This window comes from Chiloscyllium punctatum, chromosome 41 (genome assembly GCF_047496795.1).
Source record: "Chiloscyllium punctatum isolate Juve2018m chromosome 41, sChiPun1.3, whole genome shotgun sequence".
NCBI lineage: Eukaryota > Metazoa > Chordata > Chondrichthyes > Orectolobiformes > Hemiscylliidae > Chiloscyllium > Chiloscyllium punctatum.
Genome location: NC_092779.1, coordinates 48,938,390 through 48,962,457, shown reverse-complemented (window position 1 = coordinate 48,962,457; position 24,068 = coordinate 48,938,390). Strand labels below are relative to the sequence as shown.

The 24,068-nt window shown below is 41.1% G+C and overlaps 1 protein-coding gene across 1 annotated transcript in view; it reads left to right on the top strand.

Annotated features, from left to right (window-relative positions):
• The window catches only part of nup153 (nucleoporin 153), a 76,798-nt gene that overhangs the window by 22,254 nt on the left and 30,476 nt on the right, over nucleotides 1–24,068 (top strand). The window contains exons 9-16 of the mRNA XM_072560885.1: nucleotides 2,261–2,407; nucleotides 9,018–9,070; nucleotides 9,173–9,290; nucleotides 12,345–12,482; nucleotides 13,096–13,188; nucleotides 13,419–13,497; nucleotides 13,585–13,713; nucleotides 17,430–18,056. Of these exons, the coding sequence (XP_072416986.1) occupies nucleotides 2,261–2,407; nucleotides 9,018–9,070; nucleotides 9,173–9,290; nucleotides 12,345–12,482; nucleotides 13,096–13,188; nucleotides 13,419–13,497; nucleotides 13,585–13,713; nucleotides 17,430–18,056 (1,384 nt within the window). The remainder of the gene's footprint in view (nucleotides 1–2,260; nucleotides 2,408–9,017; nucleotides 9,071–9,172; nucleotides 9,291–12,344; nucleotides 12,483–13,095; nucleotides 13,189–13,418; nucleotides 13,498–13,584; nucleotides 13,714–17,429; nucleotides 18,057–24,068) is intronic.

The following is a 24,068-nucleotide window of genomic DNA, read 5'->3' as shown; positions in this document are numbered from 1 at the left end:
ACTCTCACCAAATCATTTATAATAGCTGTTTAATTAGTTGCTTAGTATTAAATTTAAACAATCTAATATTTAGTGAAAATGACCAAATGGAAGGGAGCCCGCAGCTCTCAGCAAGCAGGAACCCCTCCCCCACCCTCTCCAGCTGTAGGTGAGGCGTCCACACCCGCCCCGGGGGACTTACCTACAGTGACAAGCCTTGTGGAAATGATCTCCAAACTGGATGCAAAGATCGACGCTTTTATCGAAGAATCCCGAAATCGATGGGACTCACTCTCTGCCGCGCTGCAGATAGAGTCATAGAGATGTACAGTTCAAAAACAGGCCCCTCAGTTCAACTTATCCATGCCAACCAGATAGGGTTTCCTGATGAAGGGCTTTTGCCCGAAACGTCGATTTTCCTGCTTCTCGGATGCTGCCTGACCTGCTGTGCTTTTTCAGCACCACTCTAATCGAGATTCTGGTTTCCAGCATCTGCAGTCCTCACTTTTGCCATGCCAACCAGATATCCTAACCTAATCTAGTCCCATTTACCAGCGCTTGGCCCATATCCCTCTAAACCCTTTCCTATTCATATACCCATCCAAATGCCTTTTAAACATTCTAATTGTACCAGCCTGCACCACTTCCTCTGGCAGCTTATTCCAGACATGCACCATTCTCTGTCTGAAAACGTTGCCCCTTAGACCTCTTCTACATTTTTCATCCTAAACCTATGACCTCTAGTTCTGGACTCCCCACCCCAGGGAAAACACCACTTTTAAACCTCCTATAATGTTACTCCTCAGCCTCAGACGCTCCAGTCCTTACCTATCCAAATACACACACATCCTGTCCCTCAGGATTCCCTCCAACCTCCTCAGGAAAGAGACCAGAGTTATGCACAATTTTCCAGAAGTGGCCCAACAACTGCAACATGACATCCCAACTCCTGTACTCAGTGCTCTGACCAATAAAGGAAAGCATACCAAATGCGGCCTTCACTATCCTGTCTACCAGCAACTTCACTTTCAAAGATATATGAATTTGCACCCCAAGGTTTCTTTGTTCAGCAACACTCCCCAGGACCTTGCCATTAAGTGTATAAGTCCTGCCCTGATTCACCTTTCCAAAATGCTTCACCTCGCATCTGTTTAAATTAAACTCCATCTGCTGTTACTTGGCCCATTGGCACATCTGATCAGGATCCCGTTGTACTCGAGGTAACCTTCGCTGTCCACTACTCTTCCGGTTTTTGGTGTCATCTGCAAACTTGCTAACTATACCTCCTATGTTCACATCCAAATCATTTACATAAATGATGAAACGCAGTGGACCCAGCACTGATCATTGTGGCGCACTGCTGGTCACTGGCCTCCAGTCTGAATAGCAATGCTGCACTACCACCTCAGCTGCTTGTAGCAAATGAGCATCTAGTCCAAATTTGTTAGAGCAATGTAAACAGAGAAGTGTTATCCTGTGTTTTGTCACCCAGTCTTGGAGAGGTAGTCAAAAAAAGAATTGAGATGTGTTGAATAATCCCCTCCCCTGCACCTTTAGGATATGCTGTTAGTAGTTGGATTTTTTTTAGTTATGAGCAAAGGTTCCTGGTTTTCTGATCGCCACTAAATATATTGTTGAAAGTTCCTGCAGTGTTTGTTCTTTTAAAAAAATGTTGATGTCCTGCCAATATGCTGAGCAGTATATTGGAGGCAATGGCCTTGAGGTATTATTGCTAGATTATTAATCCAGAAATTTAGCTAATCTTCTGGGGATCCAGGGTTCAAATCCCACTATGGTAGAATCTGAATTCAGTAAAGAATTTGCTATTATTAGTATGATGATGACCATGAACCTGTAGCCTGTTGAACTCATCTGTTCACTAACGACCTTTAGGAAAGTTCTTACCCGATTTGGTTTATGTGATTCCAGACCCACAGCAATTTGGTTGACTCTTAACTACCCTTTGGACATGAGTGGGCAATAAATGGCATAGCCAGAGATACCCTCATCCTGTGAGTGAATAAAAGAAAGTTGACCTTTAGTAGCAGAAACACAATAAAGTCAAAGCAGCTGATATATTTAGCTGCTGCTGGGTGATGATAGTTTTGTTGTTTATTCATTATGCTATACACGCACTTTAGTGCTATGAAATGTTCAGTGCTGTTATTGTATGGAAAAAAAGGTTTTACAGCAATTCTAACTAAAATACCCCACAATTACAACTAGAAACCAAATTACAATCGTTACTTAAATTATAAAATTATATTTGTTTATTTTTCAGCTGGAAGCACAGGGTCCTCCGGTACAGAAACTTCAAACACCTGTGACTGTTTCAGGAGTAACTAATAGATCCGTATTTTTCAAACCATCTCTGACACCTGGAGGGCAGAGTAACAGACATATTGACAGGACAGAAAATCAAAACAATGTAAGAAATAAGTATTTTTAGAAGTATATGCATTTTGTATTTCCTTAATACCTTTATTAATTGAATTTTATTAAATTCTCAATTTTTTTGTCATCTGAAATAACTCCTTTCACCATAACCTTTTATCTGTTCCCTGACCTGCTTGTCAATATAAGCATATCCATAATATCGATGTCAACCAAGTTCTTTCGGAGCAAGTCACTGTCGCAAAAGAATTTTGATCTGAATTTCCCACTTTATTTCTTGGTGACAATCTTGTATTCACGACTGCTGGTCTTGTTGTCGCCCACAAGTGGAATTGTTTGGACTCTGTGCTAGCAAAGCTTGTCATAATTGGAAAGGGATCTATTGGGTCATTCAGCCATCTCATCTTAAGAAACAAAGGGCCCAAACTGTTCATTTTTTTTTCTGGCAGGTATAAGCTTCTGGTTCCATAAATCTTTTTTGCACCCTCTCCAATGCCTTTATATCATTTGTATAATATGTTGACTGCAACTGCGCACCGTGCTCCACATGTGGACTAACCAAGACTTGATAGAAGTTTAGCATAACTTTTCTGCTTTTCAGTTCTGTTCTTGGCCCTTCTGCTTTCTCTCCTCACCTCTGTGTTTCAGCTAGCTGTACACACTTTGTCCATGCTTCTACTGTCTGTTGTGTTACATTATCCAAGGTTTTATTTGAATATCGCGATAAGTTCCACCTGTATTACCCTCGCCTGTTCAGAAAATCTAACGAAGTTGCTCAAGCAAGCTTTTTCCTTTTGAAATGTATGTTGAAATATGTTCAATTTCTAGATTTTTAAAAAAAACTTTTCTCCTTTAGTTTGGATTCTGTTATTTCTTCTGCTTCCTGATAAGTTGACTGGTCTCCAATTGCTTGTACATCAGCATTCTTAATTATGACTTTTTATGGTATCAGTGAATATAACATTACCCACCAGTCCTCTTCCACTACTTTTTTTCTGAAAAGTTGTTAATCAAATGCAGAAATTCTTTTGTATCATTTTCTTACATTCTTTTAAAATGTGAAAATGCCATGTTTGTGGGCTAAGGGGTTATTGTGAGGTTAAAAAGGAAAACTGTTGGCCTTGATTTTGTGATCATTCATAAAGCGAAGGGATGTCTTGCGCTGTCTGAGAAAGCTACCCAGAAACATCCAGTGCTCTGTCAGTCATAGTTTCTCTATTCCCAGTGGTGTTATAAATAAGGAAATGAATTGGCCAGCTCCTCTCACCATGCTAGAAAAATGATGAAATTTAGTATCATTCACGTTTATTAAATAAATATATTTGCATTAAGATCAGTGCTGAAACAAGCTATCTTAAAATAATGAAGTGAGATTTTTAATCATTATGGAGAAATTTGTTATTCCACATTTATAAGATTAACTTTTTGGCCCAAGTAGTTAATTTAAACAATGCTAACCGTTCACTATGAAGACCCTATCCATACCTCTGAGCAAGTTGGAACTACTTTGAGGTTTTTTGCAGACAGACTAATAACTGAGATGAGAAAGATTTCAACAAATTGTATTAGAGGTTGCAGTGTGCAAATCTCTGCATCACACCCAGTGGAAGAGTATAGACACTTTGACAGCAACATTCTCTGTGCACTTCCAAAGTTACTGTCGAATTCAGTGACCAGAAGTGGAGCTTTTCCCGTTCTTGTAATGTGAGCATTGCAGGTAAGGCCAACATTGTTGTGAATCTGTAATTGGCCTTGAGAAAATGGTGGTGAGTCACTTTCACAATAGATGCAGACCAGATGGTGCAGGTGTTCCCAGAATGCTTACAGGGACAGAGTTCCTGGTGTTCATTGCTATGTATTGGTGATGGATGGAGTAAATATTTAAAGTGGTGGATGAGGGAGCAGTCACATCAGTTGCTTTGTTGTGAATGTTGTTGAGAGTTTGAGGGCTGTATTCATGTAGGCATGTGGAGAGTAATCCATCACATTCGTGACTTGTAACTTGTAGATGGTGGACAGCATTGGGAAGTCAGCTAAGTCTGTTATTGCAAAACATGTGGCCCTTGTCACTGCAGTATTTATATGGCTGGTTAATGGTAAACCCCACCCTCCCTCCCAACTCTGTTGATGGTGTAAACCTTGGCAAAGGTAACGGCTTTTCAATGTTATGATGGGATAATTCAATTATCGGTTGGAAATTGTCTTGCCTGGCACTCAGCTGGCATAAATTTTTCTTGTGAATCATTAACCCAAGCTTGGATGCTATTCAGATCTTGCATGCAAGCATTTTCTTGAGCATCCAGAGAGTTGTGAATGGTACTGAGCAATTGTGATCACCACAGAACATCCTGACTTCTGACATTGTTTTGGAAGGACATTCATTGAAGAAACTGAGAATCATTTGAGATCAGGGCACAGCCTGTAGTGGGGCTTTTTTTAAAAAAAAAACCATGATAACCTCTGTGCCCTCATTTGTTTTTCTCGTTGTTTAATAACTATCCTCTTTATTCAAAATGTTCTCATTTTTCAGCGTCCACTTGATCCATGTCCCTGGTACATACTGATGAAAATTAATATTTACAGAACTTTGCTACTGTTGTCTGTGCTTTTAAATTGTCCTTGTCTCTTTTGTACCCTGTTTCTATTCCTGACTTTCCATTAGGTACCTGTAGATTATCTTAGTAACTTTTTGTTTCTTTTTTCATAATTTATTTTCACAGTTCCACTTTACTTTCCTATTTGTGTTTTGCTGCTATTTTGTATCTCCAAATATAATTTTGGCAAATTATGATTTGAAATCAACTATTTGGAATTGAAAGCTCTTGCTGTTAATGTTAGTGATGTTCCCTTGTCCCATTTTTTTTCTTTACAGTTAATTTCTAGTTAAACAAAATAATATATTCAAAAGAACAAAGAAAATTATAGCACAGGGACAGGCCCTTCGGCCCTCCAAGCCTGTGCCGATTCAGATCCTCTGTCTAAACCTGCGGCCTATTTTCTAAAGATCTGTATTCCTTTGCTTCCTGTCCATCTGTCTAGATACATCTTAAATTACGCTATTGTTCCTGCCTCTAGCACCTCCACTGGCAACGCATTCCAGGCCCCAACCGCTCTTTGCGTAAAGAACATTCCATGCATATCTCCCCGAACCTTTCCCCTTTCACTTTGAACTCATAACCCCTAGTAATTGCATTCTGCACTCTTTGGGGGGTGGGGTGGGGGGGAAAGGGGGGGGGAGGGTGAAGAGAGAGAAGGGGGGAAGCTTTTTGCTATCCACCCTCTCTGTCCTTCATGATTTTGTAGACCTCAATCAGGTCCCCCCTCAACCTCCATCTTTCTAATGAAAATATTTCTAAACTGTTCAACCTCTCTTCATAGCTAGTGCCCTTCACACCAGGCAACATCCTGGTGAACCTCCTGTGCACCCTCTCCACAGCATCTACATCTTTTTGGTTTTGTGGTGACCAGAACTGCAAGCAGTATTCCAAATGCGGCCGAACCTAAGTCCGATACAACTGTAACATGACCTGCCGACTCTTGTACTGAATACCCCCCCACTCCCCCCAATGAAGGGAACAATTGACCTAAACACCAAGATCTCTCTGTACATCAATTTTCCCCAGGACTTTTCAATTTACTGTATAATTCACCTTAAATTGGATTTTCCAAAATGCATCACTTCACGTTTGCCTGGATTGAACTCCATCTGCCATTTCTCTGCCCATCTCTCCAATCTATCTATATTCCTTTGCTCCCTGTTTAGTTAAGGTGATGTTTAGGAATCTTGTCATGTTTGAACTGTTGAAATCTTAAGTGGGTTGCCGACATGAGCAAAGAAATGTGTCTTTGAAGTCTACCGACTGACACTATTGACATTCAGATTTATTTTAATTTGCATGTATGCAGTTTGGGTTTCACACATTTTTGGTTAATGTAATTGATGTGTTTGTTTGGATAAAAAATGCTCAGGTTTAATTGCAATTTTGAACATAAACTCTTAAGTAAATTTGTTGAATGTGTTTTATTTTTTTTAAGGATCTTCTCTTCCAACTGAGTCTTATAGCACACAGCTCCTGAAGCCTTCTGCATTGTTGCTTACTATTTGTTGCCAACTTTGAATAATCTGCAAATTTAGAAATTAAACTCCAAGTCATTTATGTTCAAACAGCTTGTGGTTGTGTAGTGCTGGTGGTGGATATCTTTAATCCGGAATGCTCAAGAAGTCAAAAGGGGATTACAGTAACATTGAGGCCTTAATGGATTTTGAATACAATCGCTGAATAATAAACTTCTGGATGATAGGATAATGAAATTGACAGATCCAGTTTAATGCTGATAAATGTGAAGCTATAGAAGGAGTCAAACAAAAAGTTGAGAGCAAGTTGGCACGTGAGTTTGGAAGGCAGTTAAACATTCAAGGAATTTGGAAGGGGAAGGGAGATTAAGACAGTGAACAGTACCTGGTTGGGGGTGGGGGGGTTTGCGGAGGGAGAGTGAGAAGGGGAGCCATTAATACTTTCAACATAAGAGCTATAAAAATTCGGTAGTCAGCAGTTTTGTAGAAATAATATCAAGAGAATAACAGTGAGTCTGTTTGATAAGATGGATTTGTAAATGTAATGATGAGAACTCGTCTAACCTTCAAATTCTGGATTGAGAGGAATCCTTAGAAGTTTAACATTGTGGGCTATAATTAGAGGAAAGCAACAGTGGCAAATAACTGGTTAATCTGTTTTTTTTTATTTTAAGAGATCTGGGAAATAGTCTCCCTTGTTCTAAGAAATGGGGGCATATGATGTAAAAAGACACTGGAGAAGGAGGGAAGCTGACTGTTGTTTGCCTTACTGGATTTTTGCAGTGACAGAGAGCAAGACCTGGTTATGTTTTTCAGTGACTTTGCCTAATACCGTATAGCAATCAAAGGTATACATCTCTCCCTTAGACTTATGGGAGTGGGATCGCTGGTACAGCAAGAAAAGCAATTTGGGTGGGAAAGAATAATAGTTTTAATTGGGGCAAGGGCATCAAAGGTTCTGAAGAAGATGTGATTCTTTTGAAAATTATTTATTCATGGGATATGGGTTTTGCTGGTTAGACCAGTATTTATTGCCCATTACTAAATGCCCTTGAGGATGTGGTGGTGAACTGTGGTCTTGAACCATTGCAGTCCATTTGATATAGGTACATACTCTCAATGCTGTTAGGATGTTTGAGAACTTTGACCCAGAAATAGCAATAGTGAGTGGCTTCAAGTGGTGGTGTTCCCATGTGTCTTCTGCCCTTAGAAAGTTATAGTATAGTAGAGTCCCTTCAGCCCAGTGAGTCTGTATTGCCAAAAATACATTCTTGCCTAGTCCCACTTTCCCACACTATTATATCTGTTTGAAATCTATCCCATTTAGCACAATGGGAAGTATCCTCACTGAAGGTGGGACTTGTCTCTGCAAAGACAGTGTGGTGATTGCTCCTCCTGATAATGTCATGGACAAATCCATCTGTGGTACACAAATTGGTGAGGCTGAAATTAAGTACCTTTCCAGCCAGCTGTAGATCATTCTAGTAGCTATGTCCTTTAGAACTTGACCAGCTTAGTGAGTGGTGGTGTTGCTGAGGCTATCTTGGTGATGGACATTGAGAAATTTAGTTAATCAACAGCTTCTGGGAATCTTGTGATGAATTAAAAATCAGAGGATGAATATTTGGAAGGTAAGTGACTTGGACTCTTCCCCCATCCCCTAAAGGATTGATGTAGAAAGGGTGGTATGGGGAGGTAGGGGAATGTGGCTAGGCTGTGATGAAAGGAAATGGTCAGAGATTATGGTATCAAAAGAGTTAGAATTCTCTGCGTGAAGACGTGATAGTAAGGTGGTCGTCTGTGGTTGTAGGACAGATTGTATGAATGAAGTGATTTAGATACAAAACGAGTGCAGTAAACTAGATTCAGAACACGAGGAGTTGAGATGGAAGTTGAAATCGCTAAGAATGAGAAGTTACTCAATACAACGGCAGAGGGAAAACAAACAAAACCTAGTAATGACTTCCTAGACCCCAACTTGCAATCAGGAAAGAGCCACCCACCACTCTGTCACCTAACTAAGCCAATTGTATACCCAAGTTGTTATAATAAAAACAGAAATTGCTGTAAAAACCCAACGGGTCTGGAACGGAAATGAGTTAGGGTCATTGGACCTGAAATATTAAATCTGCTTTGTCTCCACAGATGCTGCCAGACCTGAGCTTTCCAGCAATTTTTGTTTTTGTTTAAGTTTTTCTTCGTTTAAATAATTTTTCTAATCAACCTGTTCCGAGATGTTATTACACACCTCTGGAGCAGATGGAACACAAATCCGTGCCTCCTACTCCAGGGGTAAGAATGCTACCACTGTGCCACAAGAGGGCCCCAAAAGACCAGTCAAGTGAAGTAGTGAGAAGAGGGGAAGAGAAAACAAGGATATCTGTCACTGACTTTCTAAGCAAATATCAACAATAACCCAATACCATATGGCTTAAAGTACACCTTTAAAAGAGTAACAGTTTTTTTTAAGTTGACCGATTTTGAATGTGACTTGACTTGAAATAAAATAAATTGAGATCTTACGCATATCAAAAACTTATTGTGAAAGTATTTCTCCTTGTATTTCTAGAGTGTGAAAGAGAAATCACCTATCCCTGAAATCAGTCTTCAAGCAACAAAAAGGTAGGGTATTCTTCATGCGGTTAGCATTGAATTACTTTCAGATAGAAGTTTTAAAATGTATCATTTGTTTTTCTTTAATGCACTCATTTATTTTTGTTGCAGTGATAGTTGTTCGTATCAAATCATTAGTTCTCATGCAACCAATGGTCTTGCATCCGGAGGAGCTGGAGGAAAAATGAAGAGAGATAAAGGACATTACTCCTCGAGAGGTGCACAGGAGGTTAGATCAAATTGTCTCCTAATTTTTACAATTGCTGATCACTTGCTAGATTTACAAGCACCAACGGAGATACTGTTGAGTAACTTTCTTTACAAGCTGAAAGTTCAACAGTGTATTTCTTGCATGTTTTCGTTATCAAGTATTTTATTGCATAAGCAATATCTATTTGTCTTATTACTCCATGTGATGGATTTTGCCACTTAAAAGCTGTACTTACCGTTCATAAACATTATTTTTGCACTCACTGTGTTCTATTGCAGTTTCTTTGGCAGCAACCTTCCAACTTGTGAGACAATGGTTTGCACTGTAGTGGCCAGCACTCTGTTAAGCATTAGTATGGCTCAGAAGCCCCAAGGCCCATTCTGTCTTGTTAGTGTATGCTGCATTTGCTGCAAAGGCATACTGCGAGCTGAGAATTTACACAATTTGCTGACCTCCTACTTATCCTGAATCACCTTAGCCAATTGAGCTATTGTGATTCTACTCTCCTTTCCAATGTCTTCCAGTGTCATGTTGTCATCTTAATTTCTCATCTTTAGGTATCCTTAAACAAAGATATGGCAGCCTTGGAGGTAGTTGTCAGTGCATCCTAAGGGCCTTTGTTATACAGTTATCATCCATTTGATAAATGAGGCCAGACAATCACCGGCATCTTTAGCTTAGCATTCCGTGTACTGATGGAAGTTGCATGTTCCAGGACCTCTGAGCTGCAGATCTTGAGCTGCCAAGAGATGTTGAAGATATGTCTGAGACAGTAAAGATGGAAAATATTCGATCTTATCTCTTGCCTAACATAAATTTTATAGATTTCTCTGGGGGGGAGTGTGCTGAGGACCCATGGTTGGTTTAGTTGTAGTTTGATGTTTTGAGTCAGGCTGTTATTGTTTTATACTCTTATTCAGCTTGGGCAGAGCAACGGCAGCTTTTCTAATGCAAATGTCCCTTTCAGTATCAAGGGAAAGACAACTGGTGATTGTGGAGCCAAGATATATAAAAATATTGTCCATTTCAGCATTACTTTATCAAAACTGATAGATTGTGGTATTGCAGTTTCCTGGACAGTGACATTGTCGTCTTCATGGTATTCAAGCCAAACCTTCAGAGAGTCTGACCATTTGCCACAAAAGGTGTTCGTTGGTAAGGACTCCCCAAAGCCATCTACAAGGTCAAATTCAGAGTATGATGAAGGGCTATCCACTTAGCTGGATGAGTGCAGCTCCAACAAAACTCCTAGAAGCTTGACACCATGCATGACACAAGATCCCACTTCAGTGGCAGTTGAAAGGCTCAAGAAGGGGATTTTGTGATAAATTGAGGTTTCAGTTTGATGATGTGTAGTTTACCTTTGTCACAGTCATGTCAGATGTCATTTCCAACATTGAAAGACAGCTGAACACTAGCCTAAAACAGTGTGGTGCTGAAAAAACACAGCAGATTAGGCAGTATCTGAGGAGCAGGTTCGGGTATAAACCCTTCATCAGGAATGAGGCTCGTGGGCCAGCATGCTGAGAGATAAATGGGAGGTGGGTGGGGCTAGGGGGAAGGTAGTTGAGACTGCAGTAGGTAGATGAAGGTGAGGGAGAAGGTGATAGGTCGGAGAGGAGGTTGGAGTGCATAGATGGGAAAAGTGATGGGCAGGTCAGGAAGGCAGTGCCAAGTTGGAGGCTTGGGACTGGGATAATGTGAGGGTAAGGGAAAGGAGGATACTGTTGAAATCCATACTGATCCCATGTGGTTGCAAGGTGGAATATGAGGTGCTCTTCCTCCAGGCATCGAGTGGTAACGGTTTGGCGATGGAGGAGGCCCAGGACCTGCATGTCCTTGGCGGAGTGGGAGGGGGAGTTGAATTGTTCAACCACAGGGTGGTGAGGTTGGTTGGTGCGGGTGTCCCAGAGATGTTCTTTCAAGTGATCTGCCAGGAGGCTTTTTGCCTTCCTGATGTAGAGGAGACTACATCGGGTGAAACGGATATAATAGATGGCATTGGTGGAGGTACAGGTAAATTTCTGTCGTATGTGGGAGGATCCTTTGGGGCCTAGGATGGAGGTGAGGGGAGTGGTGTGGGTGCAGGTTTTGCACTTCCTGTGGTGGCAGGAAAAGATGCCAGGAGTGGGGTGTGGGCTGGTAGGGGCATAAACCTGACAAAGGAGTCGTGGAGGGAAATATATCTCTGGTGGTGGGGTCTGTTTGCAGGTGGTGGAAGTGGCAGAGATTGGTGGGGTGGAAGGTGAGGACCAGGGGGATTCTGCTCTTGTTGCATTAGGAGGGGTGGGTTCAAGGGTGGTGGTACAGGAAGTGGAGTTGCTGCGCTGCAGGGCATCGTCGACCACATGGGAAAAGAAATTGCGATCTTGGAATAAGGAGGCCATATGGGATTTTCTAAGGTGGAATTGGTCATCCTGGGAACAGGTGTGGCGGAGGTATTGGGAATTAGGTATGGAATCTTTACAGGAGGTAGGGTGGGAGGAGGTGCAGTGGGAGTCAGTGGGCTTGTAGTAGGTGTCCGTGGTTATTCAGTAGCTGAAGATGGAGAGGTCCAGGAAGGGGGGAGGGAGGTGTCTGAGATGGTCCAGGTGAATTTCAGCCCCCTAGCCCTAGCCCCAGCCCCTTCCCATTTAGCTCTCCAATCCTGGCCCACAAGCCTCATTCCTGATGAAGGGCTTATGCCTGAAACGTTGATTCTCCTGCTCCTCTGCTGTTGTCTGATCTGCTGTACTTTTTCCAGCATCTCACAGTCAACTCTGATCTCCAGCATCTGCAGTCATCACTTTTTCTCCTAGCCTGAAACAGTCAAAATGATAGACTTGTAATAAAATCATACAAATTGGCAGGCTTGCATCCTTGAAATTGAATTAGCCTGTAAATTTTAAACCTTGATTCATTCTTTGTCAATTTATGAGGCACATTCAGTACATTGTACATGGCATTACAAATAAGCTTGAGTTGCATTTTTATGTGCCATTTTTGTGGGAATGATACAGTCTGTTTGTTCATTGTCAAATACTGTTTGTTTGTGTATGAGTAATGAAGATGTAAATATTGTGCTGTTTACAGGTAAAGGCCCTAGCCCCTGAATTGCCTGAAGTATCTTTACCAATTAAAAACACAACATTGCCAACCTTCAACTTTGGCTCTCCTTCCACAGCTCCTTCACCTGTAATATCTACTGTAACACAACTTTTTCCTGACAAGGTATAGTCTTTTTGCATGTTTTATTCTTGTTTTTGTATAGTATATATCCATTTCTGAAGATTGCATCCAGCTCATGCCAGTGCATCTGTGTCCTGGGAATTCCTGGTAATAGCTTCGTCATGCAATTGCATAATAAAGTATACCCTTTGCAATAAAGTTATAAATGTTCATTGTAGGTTTAAACATGGGAGTATGATCTTGTCTTACAATTTATAGAAAAGGTGTAAGTTTGTACCTTTTTGAAGTTGAGATTCAGTTTCTTTTAATAGAAAGACTTTTGGCTTTACTTACTGGCTGTATCATTTGCCACTTTCCCTCCCCCTCGCAATTCTCAGGAAAGTGAACCTAAAAATTAAGATTTAATTCATTTTAACAGACTTCCAAGTACACCTGTTAAACCTGTGTGCAAATAAACATGTTGTCTAAACATCCATCCTTGGGGTGGTAAGAGAAGTTTTGTGGCCTTTGACAGCAGTTTTGCAAACATAGAATCAGATCTATTGTCTGTTTGCTTCAGCCAGGGTAAGGAATAGTTAAGTAATGCTGGTGGAAAATAAGCACCTCTGTAATCCATGTATGCATGTTATAATAATCCCTCTTTATTCATGTGCAGGTAGTGGTATCCAATCCAAATCACGCTGCCTTTACCTTTTCTATACCAAATATAAAAGCAACTGAGGCAAATCTGCAACCTATTTCAGTGTCTGTAAGTATATTTTAAGCCCTAATTTTTAAGTTTTCATGTTTGAAAATCTTTTCAAACCATGTAATATGCATCTTCCGAATTAATATGTACAAGTTGAGTAGTTGATTTGAAACCATTCCATTCAATCTCCAAGCTATTGAATGTGAAGTGGCAGCAGTATATAATCCTGTCTCCACTTGTAACAGAATTGATTCATTTTTTTTCACACTTTTTTTTCTACCAACACACAGACTGGATTTACCTTCAGTGAACCGATTGACAAATCTGCGCCACTTGTCTTTGTATCTGCCAGACCTTCCATTAATGCAGGTATGCACACTTTTACTCTGTAAATTAAAATCAGCCAATGACTGCTTGACTCTTGACAACACCTTTTTTTTTTTGCAATATTTATAGCGAAATGCACCACATCGCCTTCTGTTTCTACACCAACAAACGAGAGAAAACGTGAAGATTGTGATGGGTTATTGAAACCTGCTAAAACTCTGAAGCAGGGCAGTGTCTTAGATGTTTTAAAAGGGCCTGGTGAGTAATTGTTACTAAGTAGATAAAAAGGAGCATGTTTCCATACTCTGCAAAGTAGAATCCATTTTATGGGGTTCACTTAGTAAGGTCAAGCTACGTATGACATTTTATATGGTCTGATGTCTGCTTTTATGGTCATCAAATTTGCAGCTCATTCATTGAGTTCCTATAATTAATAATTTCATAACTTTAGATGAGAAGGATCAATGGTAAGGAAAAAATGTTGTGAAAACTTGTTTTCTTCCCAAACATTTTATTGCATTGTTTTATTTGAAGCCAGAATTTTAAGTATGGTTGAGTACAAGTGAAAGGTTTTTGCAGTCAGCAGCTTTTCCGATCAGAAGTCCTTTCTCTTTCATGTGTGCTGTTACAAGCTTACCTGTCAGCAGCAAATGTGGGAGATAACCTGTCTGTGACTGGCTAAAAATATAAAGGAGGATAATAAAAGCTTTTTTAGGTATGTGAAAGGCAAAAAAATGGTTAAGACTAAAATTGGGCCCTTGAAGACAGAAACAGGGTAATATATTACAGGGAGCAAAGAAATGGCAGAAGAGTTGAATTGGTACTTCAAATCTGTGTTCACTGGGGAAGACACGAGCAATCTCCCTGAGGTAACAGTGGCTGAAGGACCTGAACTAAAGGGAATTTATATTTGCCAGGAATTGGTGTTGGAGAGACTGTTAGGTCTGAAGGTTGATACATCCCCGGGGCCTGATGGTCTACATCCCAGGGTACTTAAGGAGGTGGCTCGAGAAATCGTGGATGCGTTGGTGATTATTTTCCAGAGCCCGATAGATTCAGGATCAGTTCCTGCAGGTTAGAAGGTGGCTAATGTTGTACCACTTTTTAAGAAGGGTGGGAGAGAGAGAGAAAGCCGGAAATTATAGACCAGTTAGTCTGACCTCAGTGGTGGGAAAGATGCTGGAGTCTATTATAAAGGATGAAATTATGACACATCTGGATAGTAGTAACAGGATAGGTCAGAGTCAGCATGGATTTAGGAATGGGAAATCCTGTTTGACTAATCTGGAATTTTTTGAGGATGTAACTCTGAAGATGGACGAGGGAGATCCAGTGGATGTAGTGTACCTGAACTTTCAGAAAGCTTTTGGTAAAGTCCCACTTCGGAGGTTAGTGAGCAAAGTTAGGGCGCATGGTATTGGGGGCAAAGTACTGACTTGGATTGAAAGTTGGTTGGCTGACAGGAAACAGAGTAGTGATAAAACGGCTCCATTTCAGAATGGCAGGTAGTGGCCAGTCGGGTACCGCAGGGATCAGTGCTGGGACCGCAGCTCTTTACGATATCTATTAATGATATAGAAGATGGTATTAGTAATAACAGTAGCAAATTTGCTGATGATACAAAGCTGGGTGGCAGGGTGAAATGTGAAGACGATGTTAGGAGATTACAGGGTGACCTGGACAGGTTAGGTGAGTGGACAGATGCAGTTTAATGTGGATAACTGTATGGTTATCCACTTTGGTGGCAAGAACAGGAAGGCAGATTACTACCTAAATGTAGTCAAGTTAGGTAAAGGGGCAGTACAAAGAGATCTGGGTGTTCTTGTACACCAGTCAATGAAGACAAGCATGCAGGTACAGCAGGTAGTGAAGAAGGCTAATAGCATGCTGGCCTTCATAACAAGAGGGATTGAGTATAGAAGCAAAGAGGTTCTTCTGCAGCTGTACAGGGTCCTGGTGAGACCACACCTGGAGTATTGTGTGCGGTTCTGGTCTCCAAATTTGAGGAAAGATTTTCTGGCTATTGAGTGAGTGGAGCGTAGGTTCACAAACTCAATTCCTGGAATGGCGGGACTACCTTACGCTGAAAGACTAGAGCGACTGGGCTTGTATACCCTTGAGTTTAGAAGGCTGAAAGGTGTCTGACTGAGACATTTAAGATTATTAAAGGATTGGACACTCTGGAGGCAGGAAACATGTTTCCGCTGATGGGTGAGCGCCGAACCAGAGGCACAGCTTAAAAATACGGGGTAGACCAGTTGGAACAAAGATAAGGAGAAACGTCTTCTCCCAGAGAGTGGAGGCTGTGTGGAATGCTCTGTCCCAGAGGGCAGTGGAGGCCCAGTCTCTGGATTCATTTAAGAAAGAGTTGGATAGAACTCTCAAGGATATTGGAATCAAGAGTTATGGAGATAAGGCAGGAACAGGATACTGATTAAGGATGATCAGCCATGATCATATTGAATGGTGGTGTAGGCTCGAAAGGCAGAATGGCCTACTCCTGTACCTATTTTCTATTGGAGGAGTCATAAGATGTCTGAGGTATGGAGTCTGCAGACTGAGGCCTGGGAAAAGAAGGCTTTTGGGGAGACTCTGACTTGGAAAGAGAGAAAGGAGTTGAGAATTGCACCACGGGGGTAAGGTGATGAGCCAAATGTCAGAGGTGAACTACAAGTTGGGCCATGAGTGTAGATTGAGAGGTGAGTGATGGGTTGTTTGGTCGCTCCTGCTAATTCTCTTGCATTTCACTTTTTAAACAGGAATTGGCTTTTTACAAAAATGCGCTTAATTCTCTCCAGGAAAGAAAATGGCTACTTTCATTTTATTGTCTGTGGGTAGGGTAATGTAGCTGGTGGAAATGTTTAGAGCACAAAGTCCAATGGATTATTTTCTTGAAGTTAAAGGAGACAGCGTGTGATGGAACAGAAGGAGGGTTGAGAGATCAAAGGAGCAGGGTTATGGGTTTGGGTGGGGGAGGGGGGTGGAGAGAAGGAGGCAAGGAATGAGAGTGTTGGGGGAAACTGATGCAGACAGGAGCGGGAAACCCCAACTTGCTTCTGCTTCCCAATTTCTTGAGTTCCAATGAGGCCAGTTTTGTGTGTGTATAATTTAAGGCCACCCAAGGTCAGTGTGAATTAACCTAACTCCTTAGCTCAGTTTATTCACAAACACCTTCCCTGGTAATTATAAATTGACTCAGATTTTCTTTTTCTTTAGTTTAACCAAAGTAAAGAAATTGATTTCATTTCTGTTAAATACTCATTTAAATGATCAATTTATTGCTCTAGAATTGTTTTTGAAGAAATCTGTGTTTACTGAAATTTCCCATTTTCCCCCTCCCGAAAGAATATAAAACTCAGAAATGTTTCAAAGTTACCCCACCCTCCACCCCCAATCAATGTGAGCATGTTGGCCACTCCGACTTGGAGGGTAGCTCATGAGCTGTGAGATTAAGCTCTATTACCACTTGGGAGCTGGATTCTACAGTTTTCAGAAATGCATCACACCAAAGTACAATGTTGTACAGTATCTTGTATTGACCTATAGTGAGAAGGTTGAAGAGGCTAAAGATGGTTTCCCAAATATTGTTGTAGTTGTGAATTATTTTCTTTTGGCCACATAAGAAACATTGATTCCTATTCTTAAGGTGCAAGTGGGTTTTATATTTCATGTACATTTCTAATTGGATTATGTGTGAACTTGATTATTTCAACTTCCCTGACCTGCTGCAGAAGCAGTGATGACTGCAGAATTCATCTCGGTTTGGGAAGCCTTGTAATGATTTCGCAATATTTCATTGCTTAATCAAGCCTATCTGGGCAGCTGTTGAAGTGTCCGAGTCTTAACGGAGCTTCAATGTATTAGCCAGGATTGACACAGTATTGTCTGTTCCTGTTACATGAACACTAGTCAGAATATTGAGTGTGTGTGCATAAACTACTTAAATTTGTCTTTTTGTTTTAACCTGTCCCAAGAGTTCACTTCGTCGTCTTCATCCACACAATGTATAACCAAGTCCTTGGACAGTACACCAGCTACTGTGAAACCTTTGCCATCAACTACTGGAAGAAATAGTTCCTCCACAGAGAGCTCGAACACCTTAGGATTTGGAGATAAGTTCAAACCTGCTGAAGGTTCCTGGAAATGTGGCTCCTGCCTTTTACAAAACAAAATCACAGACAGTAAATGTGTTGCTTGTCAGACTGCTAAATCTGTACATCCCACACAGACTGATAATGAGTCAGCCAACAAAGACAAACCTGCATTTAAAGAGACTCCAGTGAGTTTTGGAGACAAATTCAAACCTGCATTGGGTACATGGAGCTGTGATACCTGCTTGGTTCAAAACAAATCAGAAGCTGTAAAGTGTGTAGCTTGTGATTCACCAAAAGCTGGAACTGCAGTAAAATCTGCACTGACTTTGCCTGCAGTGAGTGAAAGTACAAGGAACAGAGAGTTGAACCCTTCAAGCAGTACCTCTGTCGGTTTGGGATTGGCAGATCAGTTTAAGAAACCTGAAGGTTTTTGGAAGTGTACTGTATGCCTCTTACAAAATAAGGCTGACGACAGCAAGTGTGTGGCTTGTCAGTCTGCTAAGCCAGGTAAGTGTCTTTTCTTCCACAATATGGTCAGTGCTGCCAAGCCATTGTTCATTTGCTATAATATGTCATAATTAATGGGTTTTGCTGCATTTGGAGGTAGGTCTTGTCTTTGGAATCCTCTTGTCTGGGCTGTTGATTATGGAACTTCATGATTTTGCATAGTTATCAATGAATGGCATTATGCATTCTGGTTAAGTGATGTGTGAATTGCACCTATTCAATTAAGTGATGAATATTCCAGTGCACTCCTGACTTGATCATATGTCAGGGTTTAATTGAGGAAATGTGCTACTTTGTTGTACAGTAGCTTGTGTAACTGTGCAGTTGATGTCATAATGCATTTATACTTTTGGTTATAGTGAACCCCTGCCCAGATATTGATGCTGGCAGACTCTGCTTTGTTGATTGGGAAGTACTTCCACCTTCTATTAGAAATAAAAATAGAGATTGCTGGTAAAACTCAGCAGGTATATTAGCATCTGTGGAGAGAAATCAGAGTTAACATTTCTGGTCCAGTGACCCTTCCTCAGAACCTTTTCTTGGAGTTGGTTATTGCCGAGTGTGAATTTGACCAACTACTCTTGAACCTTTATCTGGATGTTGTTCATGTCCTGTTATTTGAAGAGATGTGGCCACAATAAAATAGTCAATGAACAAACTCATTCCTGACTTTATGGTGGAGAGACATAGAGCCATAGAGATTGAAACAGACTCTTCAGTCCAACCTGTCCATGCCGACCAGGTATCCCAACCTAATCTAGTCCCACCTGCCAGCACCTGGCCCCCATCCCCCCCAAACCCTTCCTACTCGACACGTTTGGAATATGCGGCAGGATCCTGAAACTGGAATAATTCGTCTCAAAACTCAACTACATTTCCTTTGCAATAAAAACAAAACAAAAATTAGGAATACTTGGCCAAACAACACCTGGAGAGAGAGAAAGAAACAGAATTAAAAGCCTTTGATCAGAACTAGTGAAAGCTTAAAATGTAATAAGTTTTAAGCCACTGAAGGTTGCCTGGCGAGGATAGGGAAAAGACGAAAGTGAAGATCTTTGATAGCATGGAAGAAAAAAGATTTAAACATCAAAAGGATTGGTCGTGCAGAATTAGTCTGTTAGGAAAATTCTACAACAAACCTTTTAGACAATAGGTGCAGGAGTAGGCCCTTCTGCCCTTCGAGTCTGCACCACTATTCATTATGATCATGGCTGATCATCCTCAATCAGTATCCTGTTCCTGCCTTATTTCCATAACCCTTGATTCCACTATCCTTGAGAGCTCTGTCCAACTGTTTCTTAAATGAATCCAGAGACTGGGCCTCCACTGCCTTCTGGGGCAGAGCATTCAACCCAGCCACCACACTCGCGGTGAAGAGGTTTCTCCTCATCACTGTCCTAAATGGCCGACCCCGTATTTTTAAGCTGTGTCCACTGGTTCAGGACTCACCCATCAGCGGAAACATGTTTCCTGCCTCTAGAGTGTCCGATCCTTTAATAATCTTAAATGTCTCAATCAGATCCCCTCTCAGCCTTCTAAACCCAAGGGTATACAAGCCCAGTTGCTCCAATCTTTCAACATAAGATAGTCCCGCCTTTCCAGGAATTGACTTTGTGAACCTACGCTCCACTCACTCAATAGCCAGAATGTCTTTCCTCAAATTTGGAGACCAGAACCGCACACAATACTCCAGGTGTGGTCTCACCAGGACCCTGTACAGCTGCAGAAGAACCTCTTTGCTTCCATACTCAATCCCTCTTGTTATGAAGGCCAGCATGCTATTAGCCTTCTTCACTACCTGCTGTACCTGCATGCTTGTCTTCATTGACTGGTGTACAAGAACATCCAGATCTCTTTGTACTGCCCCTTTACCTAACTTGACTACATTTAGGTAGCGATCTGCCTTCCTGTTCTTGCCACCAAAGTGGATAACCATACATTTATCCACATTAAACTGCATATGCCATGCATCTGTCCACTCACCTAACCTGTCCAGGTCACCCTGTAATCTCCTAACATTGTCTTCACATTTCACCCTGCCACCCAGCTTTGTATCATCAGCAAATTTGCTAATGTTACTATTAATACTATCTTCTATATCATTAATTTATATTGCAAAAAGCTGCAGTCCCAGCACTGATCCCTGCGGTACCCTACTGGTCACCGCCTGCCATTCTGAAAGGGAGCTGTTTATCACTACTCTTTGTTTCCTGTCAGCCAACCAACTTTCAATCCAAGTCAGTACTTTGCCCCAGTACCATGCACCCTAACTTTGCTCACTAACCTCCTATGTGGGACTTTATCAAAGGCTTTCTGTAAGTTCAGGTACACTACATCCACTGGATCTCCCTCGTCCATCTTCAGAGTTACATCCTCAAAAAATTCCAGATTAGTCGAACAGGATTTCCCATTCATAAATCCATGCTGACTCTGACCTATCCTGTTACTACTATCCAGATGTGTCGTAATTTCATCCTTTATAATAGACTCCAGCATCTTTCCCACCACTGAGGTCAGACTAACTGGTCTATAATTTCCGACTTTCTCTCTCTCTCCCACCCTTCTTAAAAAGTGGTACAACATTAGCCACCTTCTAACCTGCAGGAACTGATCCTGAATCTATCGGGCTCTGGAAAATAATCACCAACGCATCCACGATTTCTCGAGCCACCTCCTTCAGTACCCTGGGATGTAGGCCATCAGGCCCTGGGGACTTATCAGCTTTCAGACCGAACAGTCTCTCCAACACCAATTCCTGACAAATATAAATTCCCTTTAGTTCAGGTCCTTCAGCCACTGTTACCTCAGGGAGATTGCTCGTGTCTTCCCCAGTGAACACAGATTTGAAGTATCAATTCAATTTTTCTGCTATTTCTTTGTTCCCTGCAATATATTCCCCTGTTTCTGTCTTCAAGGGCCCAATTTTAGTCTTAACCATTTTTTTGCCTGTCACATACCTAAAAAAGCTTTTACTATCCTCCTTTATATTTTTGGCCAGTTTACCTTCGTTACCTCATTTTTCTTCTCTGCGTATTTCCTTCTTAGTAATCCTCTGTTCTTTAAAAGCTTCCCAGTCCTCCGTTTTCCCACTCATCTTTGCTATGTTATACTTTTTCTCTTTTGACCTTATATGTTTCTTAACTTCCCTCGTCAGCCAAGGCCACCCCTGCCTCTTCATAGGATCTTTCTTCCTTTTTGGAATGAACTGATATCCTTTTGATATCCTTGATCTCATTGATGGCATTCACTGAATGATATGGAGAGTGGTTACATTTGTGCAGTACCAATTCGTAAATCCACAAATGGATTGCAGCTCTGATTTAAAATCTGGAGATAAGCAATTCCGGCAGAAGTAACTGCATATTCTCTGATGGGTTAATGCTAGTGTCAGCTACTGATTAGAAATGAGTTGTGTTATATTCATAGTTAATTAGTCTTTATCCATCACTCCTTTGGTTTTGCACATTGGTCGTCAAGACTAAATGTCATCCTTTGTGTAAGATGGAATTTAAGCTAGAGAATAATTGGATGTGCAGAAATAAATCAGTACACCTGAAATATTAACTCCTTTCTTAAGAGAGCAAGTGTGTTTGTTAGCTGGGCTCCAAGCTTCTTGTTGCCTGCCATTTTAATTCTCTGCCTTCTGCCAATTCTAACATTCCTGTGCATAACCTGCTGCAAGATTTCAACGAAACTCTAGGCAGGCTTGAGAAACACTGGACTGAATATTGATTTCAACAACTTCAAAAGAAAAGGAAGCAATATTGTTTTTGGGTTATTTTCCCTCAGCCTTATTTCTTTATCCCTTCACTTTTCATTCTGATGGCTGCTATAACATGTATTGAAGCGCAATCTGTCTTTCTTTGCATCACCCATCACCATACTCTTTGACATGAAATGTTTGGGTTGATTTCTCGTGTCTGCCCTATCACAGACTTGCCTTTTGTTCTTGCATGGTTCTGAAGAAGGATCACTGGACTCGAAACATTAACTCTGTTCTCTTCACAGATGCTGCCAAACCTGATGAGTTTCTCCAACAATTTCTATTTTTGTTTGTTTCAGATTTCCAGCATATAAAGCTCTTTGTTTTGTTTTAGTGTTGTTTAGTTTTCTTTTGAAGCCTGTTTTGAATATTCTGTCTTGCAAGGTTGACCTTTTGTATCCAAACGGATTGCAGAGCGTTTATATAGATTAAAAATAACAAGCAGTTTTTAAAATTAACTTCTGTTCAGCTGATTTACATGAAACAGATCCTTCAGTCCAACTCATCCATGCCACCAGGTATCCTGAATGAACTAGTCCGATATTTGCCCGAGTTTGGTCCATATTCCTCTCAAACTTTCCTATCCATTTGCCTGTCCGAATCTTTTAAACGTTGTAATTGTACCCACCTCTACCACTACTTCTGGCAGCTCATTCCATATACACCACTCTGGGGAAAAGAGTGCTCCTCATTTCCCTTTTAAAGCTTTCCCCTCTCACCTTAAACCTATGCCCTTTAGTTTTGAATTCCCATGCCTGGGGAAAAAGATCTTGACTATTCACCTTATTTATGCCCTTCTGATTTTATAACTGCAATAAGGTCACCCCCTCAGGCTCCTAAACTCCAGAGAAAATTCCCAACCTATCCAGCTTCTCTATAATTCAAACCTGGCATTGTCTTGTAATTTTTTTTTTCTTCATCCTTCCTTTCTGGTTCAACAACAGCATTCGTATTGCTAGGCAACCTGAATTGTATGTAATATTCTAAAAATGTCTTTACCAAATCTTATATGGCTGTAACATGACGTCCCAACTCCTGAACTCATCAATACAACAGAAATTGCTGGAAATACTCAGGTATGGCAGCATCTTTGGAGAGAAATCAGAGTTAATGGTTTGGGTCCAGTGACCCATTTTGAAGGAGGGTCACGAGACCCAAAACGTTAATTCTGATTTCTCACCACAGGTGCTGCCAGACCAGCTGAGATTTTCCCGGCAGTTTTTGTTTCTAATTTCCAGCATCCTCAGTTTAGATTTTTAAAAATATCCTGTACTCAATACTATGATTGATTGAAGGTAAGCATACCAGCCTTTCTTTGCCACTCTCTCTACCTGCAGCGCCATTTTCAAGGGGCAGTGTACCTCCACCGCTATGTCTTTCTGGTGGACAACATTCCCCAGGGCCCTAGCATTAACTCTAAGTCCTGAAATAGTTTGTCGTACCAATGCAATACCTTGCGTTTTCTCAATTAAACTCCATCTGCCATTCCTTGGTTCATTGGCGCAGCTAATCAAAATTTCATAGTCTTAGATAACTTTCTGCACTGTCCAGTCTACATCCAATTTGATGTCTTCCACAAGCTTACTAACCATGCCTCCTATATTTTCATCCAAATCCTTTCCATACATGCAGAACAGCAGTGGACCCAGTGCTGAGCCCTACGACACTGCTGTTCACAAGCCTCCTGTCCAACTAACAGCCCTTTACCACTACTCCGACCATCAAGCCAATTTTGTATCCAATTGGCAAGTTCTCCCTGCATTCCAGTGATCTAACCTTACTATTCAGTTGACCATGCAGAACCTTGTTGAAGATTTTTCTAAAGCCCATGTAGACAGCACCAATTGCATGTAAAATCCTGTCTCTTAGAATCCCCTCCACCAATTTAGCCACCATTGACATTAGACTCATTGGTCTGTAATTCTCTGGCTTTTTCTTGCCGCCCTTCTTAAGCAATGGCACAATATTAACCACCCTTCCACTCAAATCTGTTGATGATGCAATCTTGTGTTTGTGTGTTGGGTCTACTTGTTGCCATTCAACCACTTGGGCATTTTTTTAATGGCGAAAATACTCACTGTTCTTGTAGTATCTTTGGAAAGGAATAGAGTGTTAACATCTCAGGTTGATCCTCCTTTTCTCTCCACAGATTCTGACTGACCTGAGTATTTGCAGCATTATCTATTGGTTTTAAATTTAAGGAAGCACGTAGCAGTGGATTTGCTTGGTGGAGTTAATGAAATAGAGGG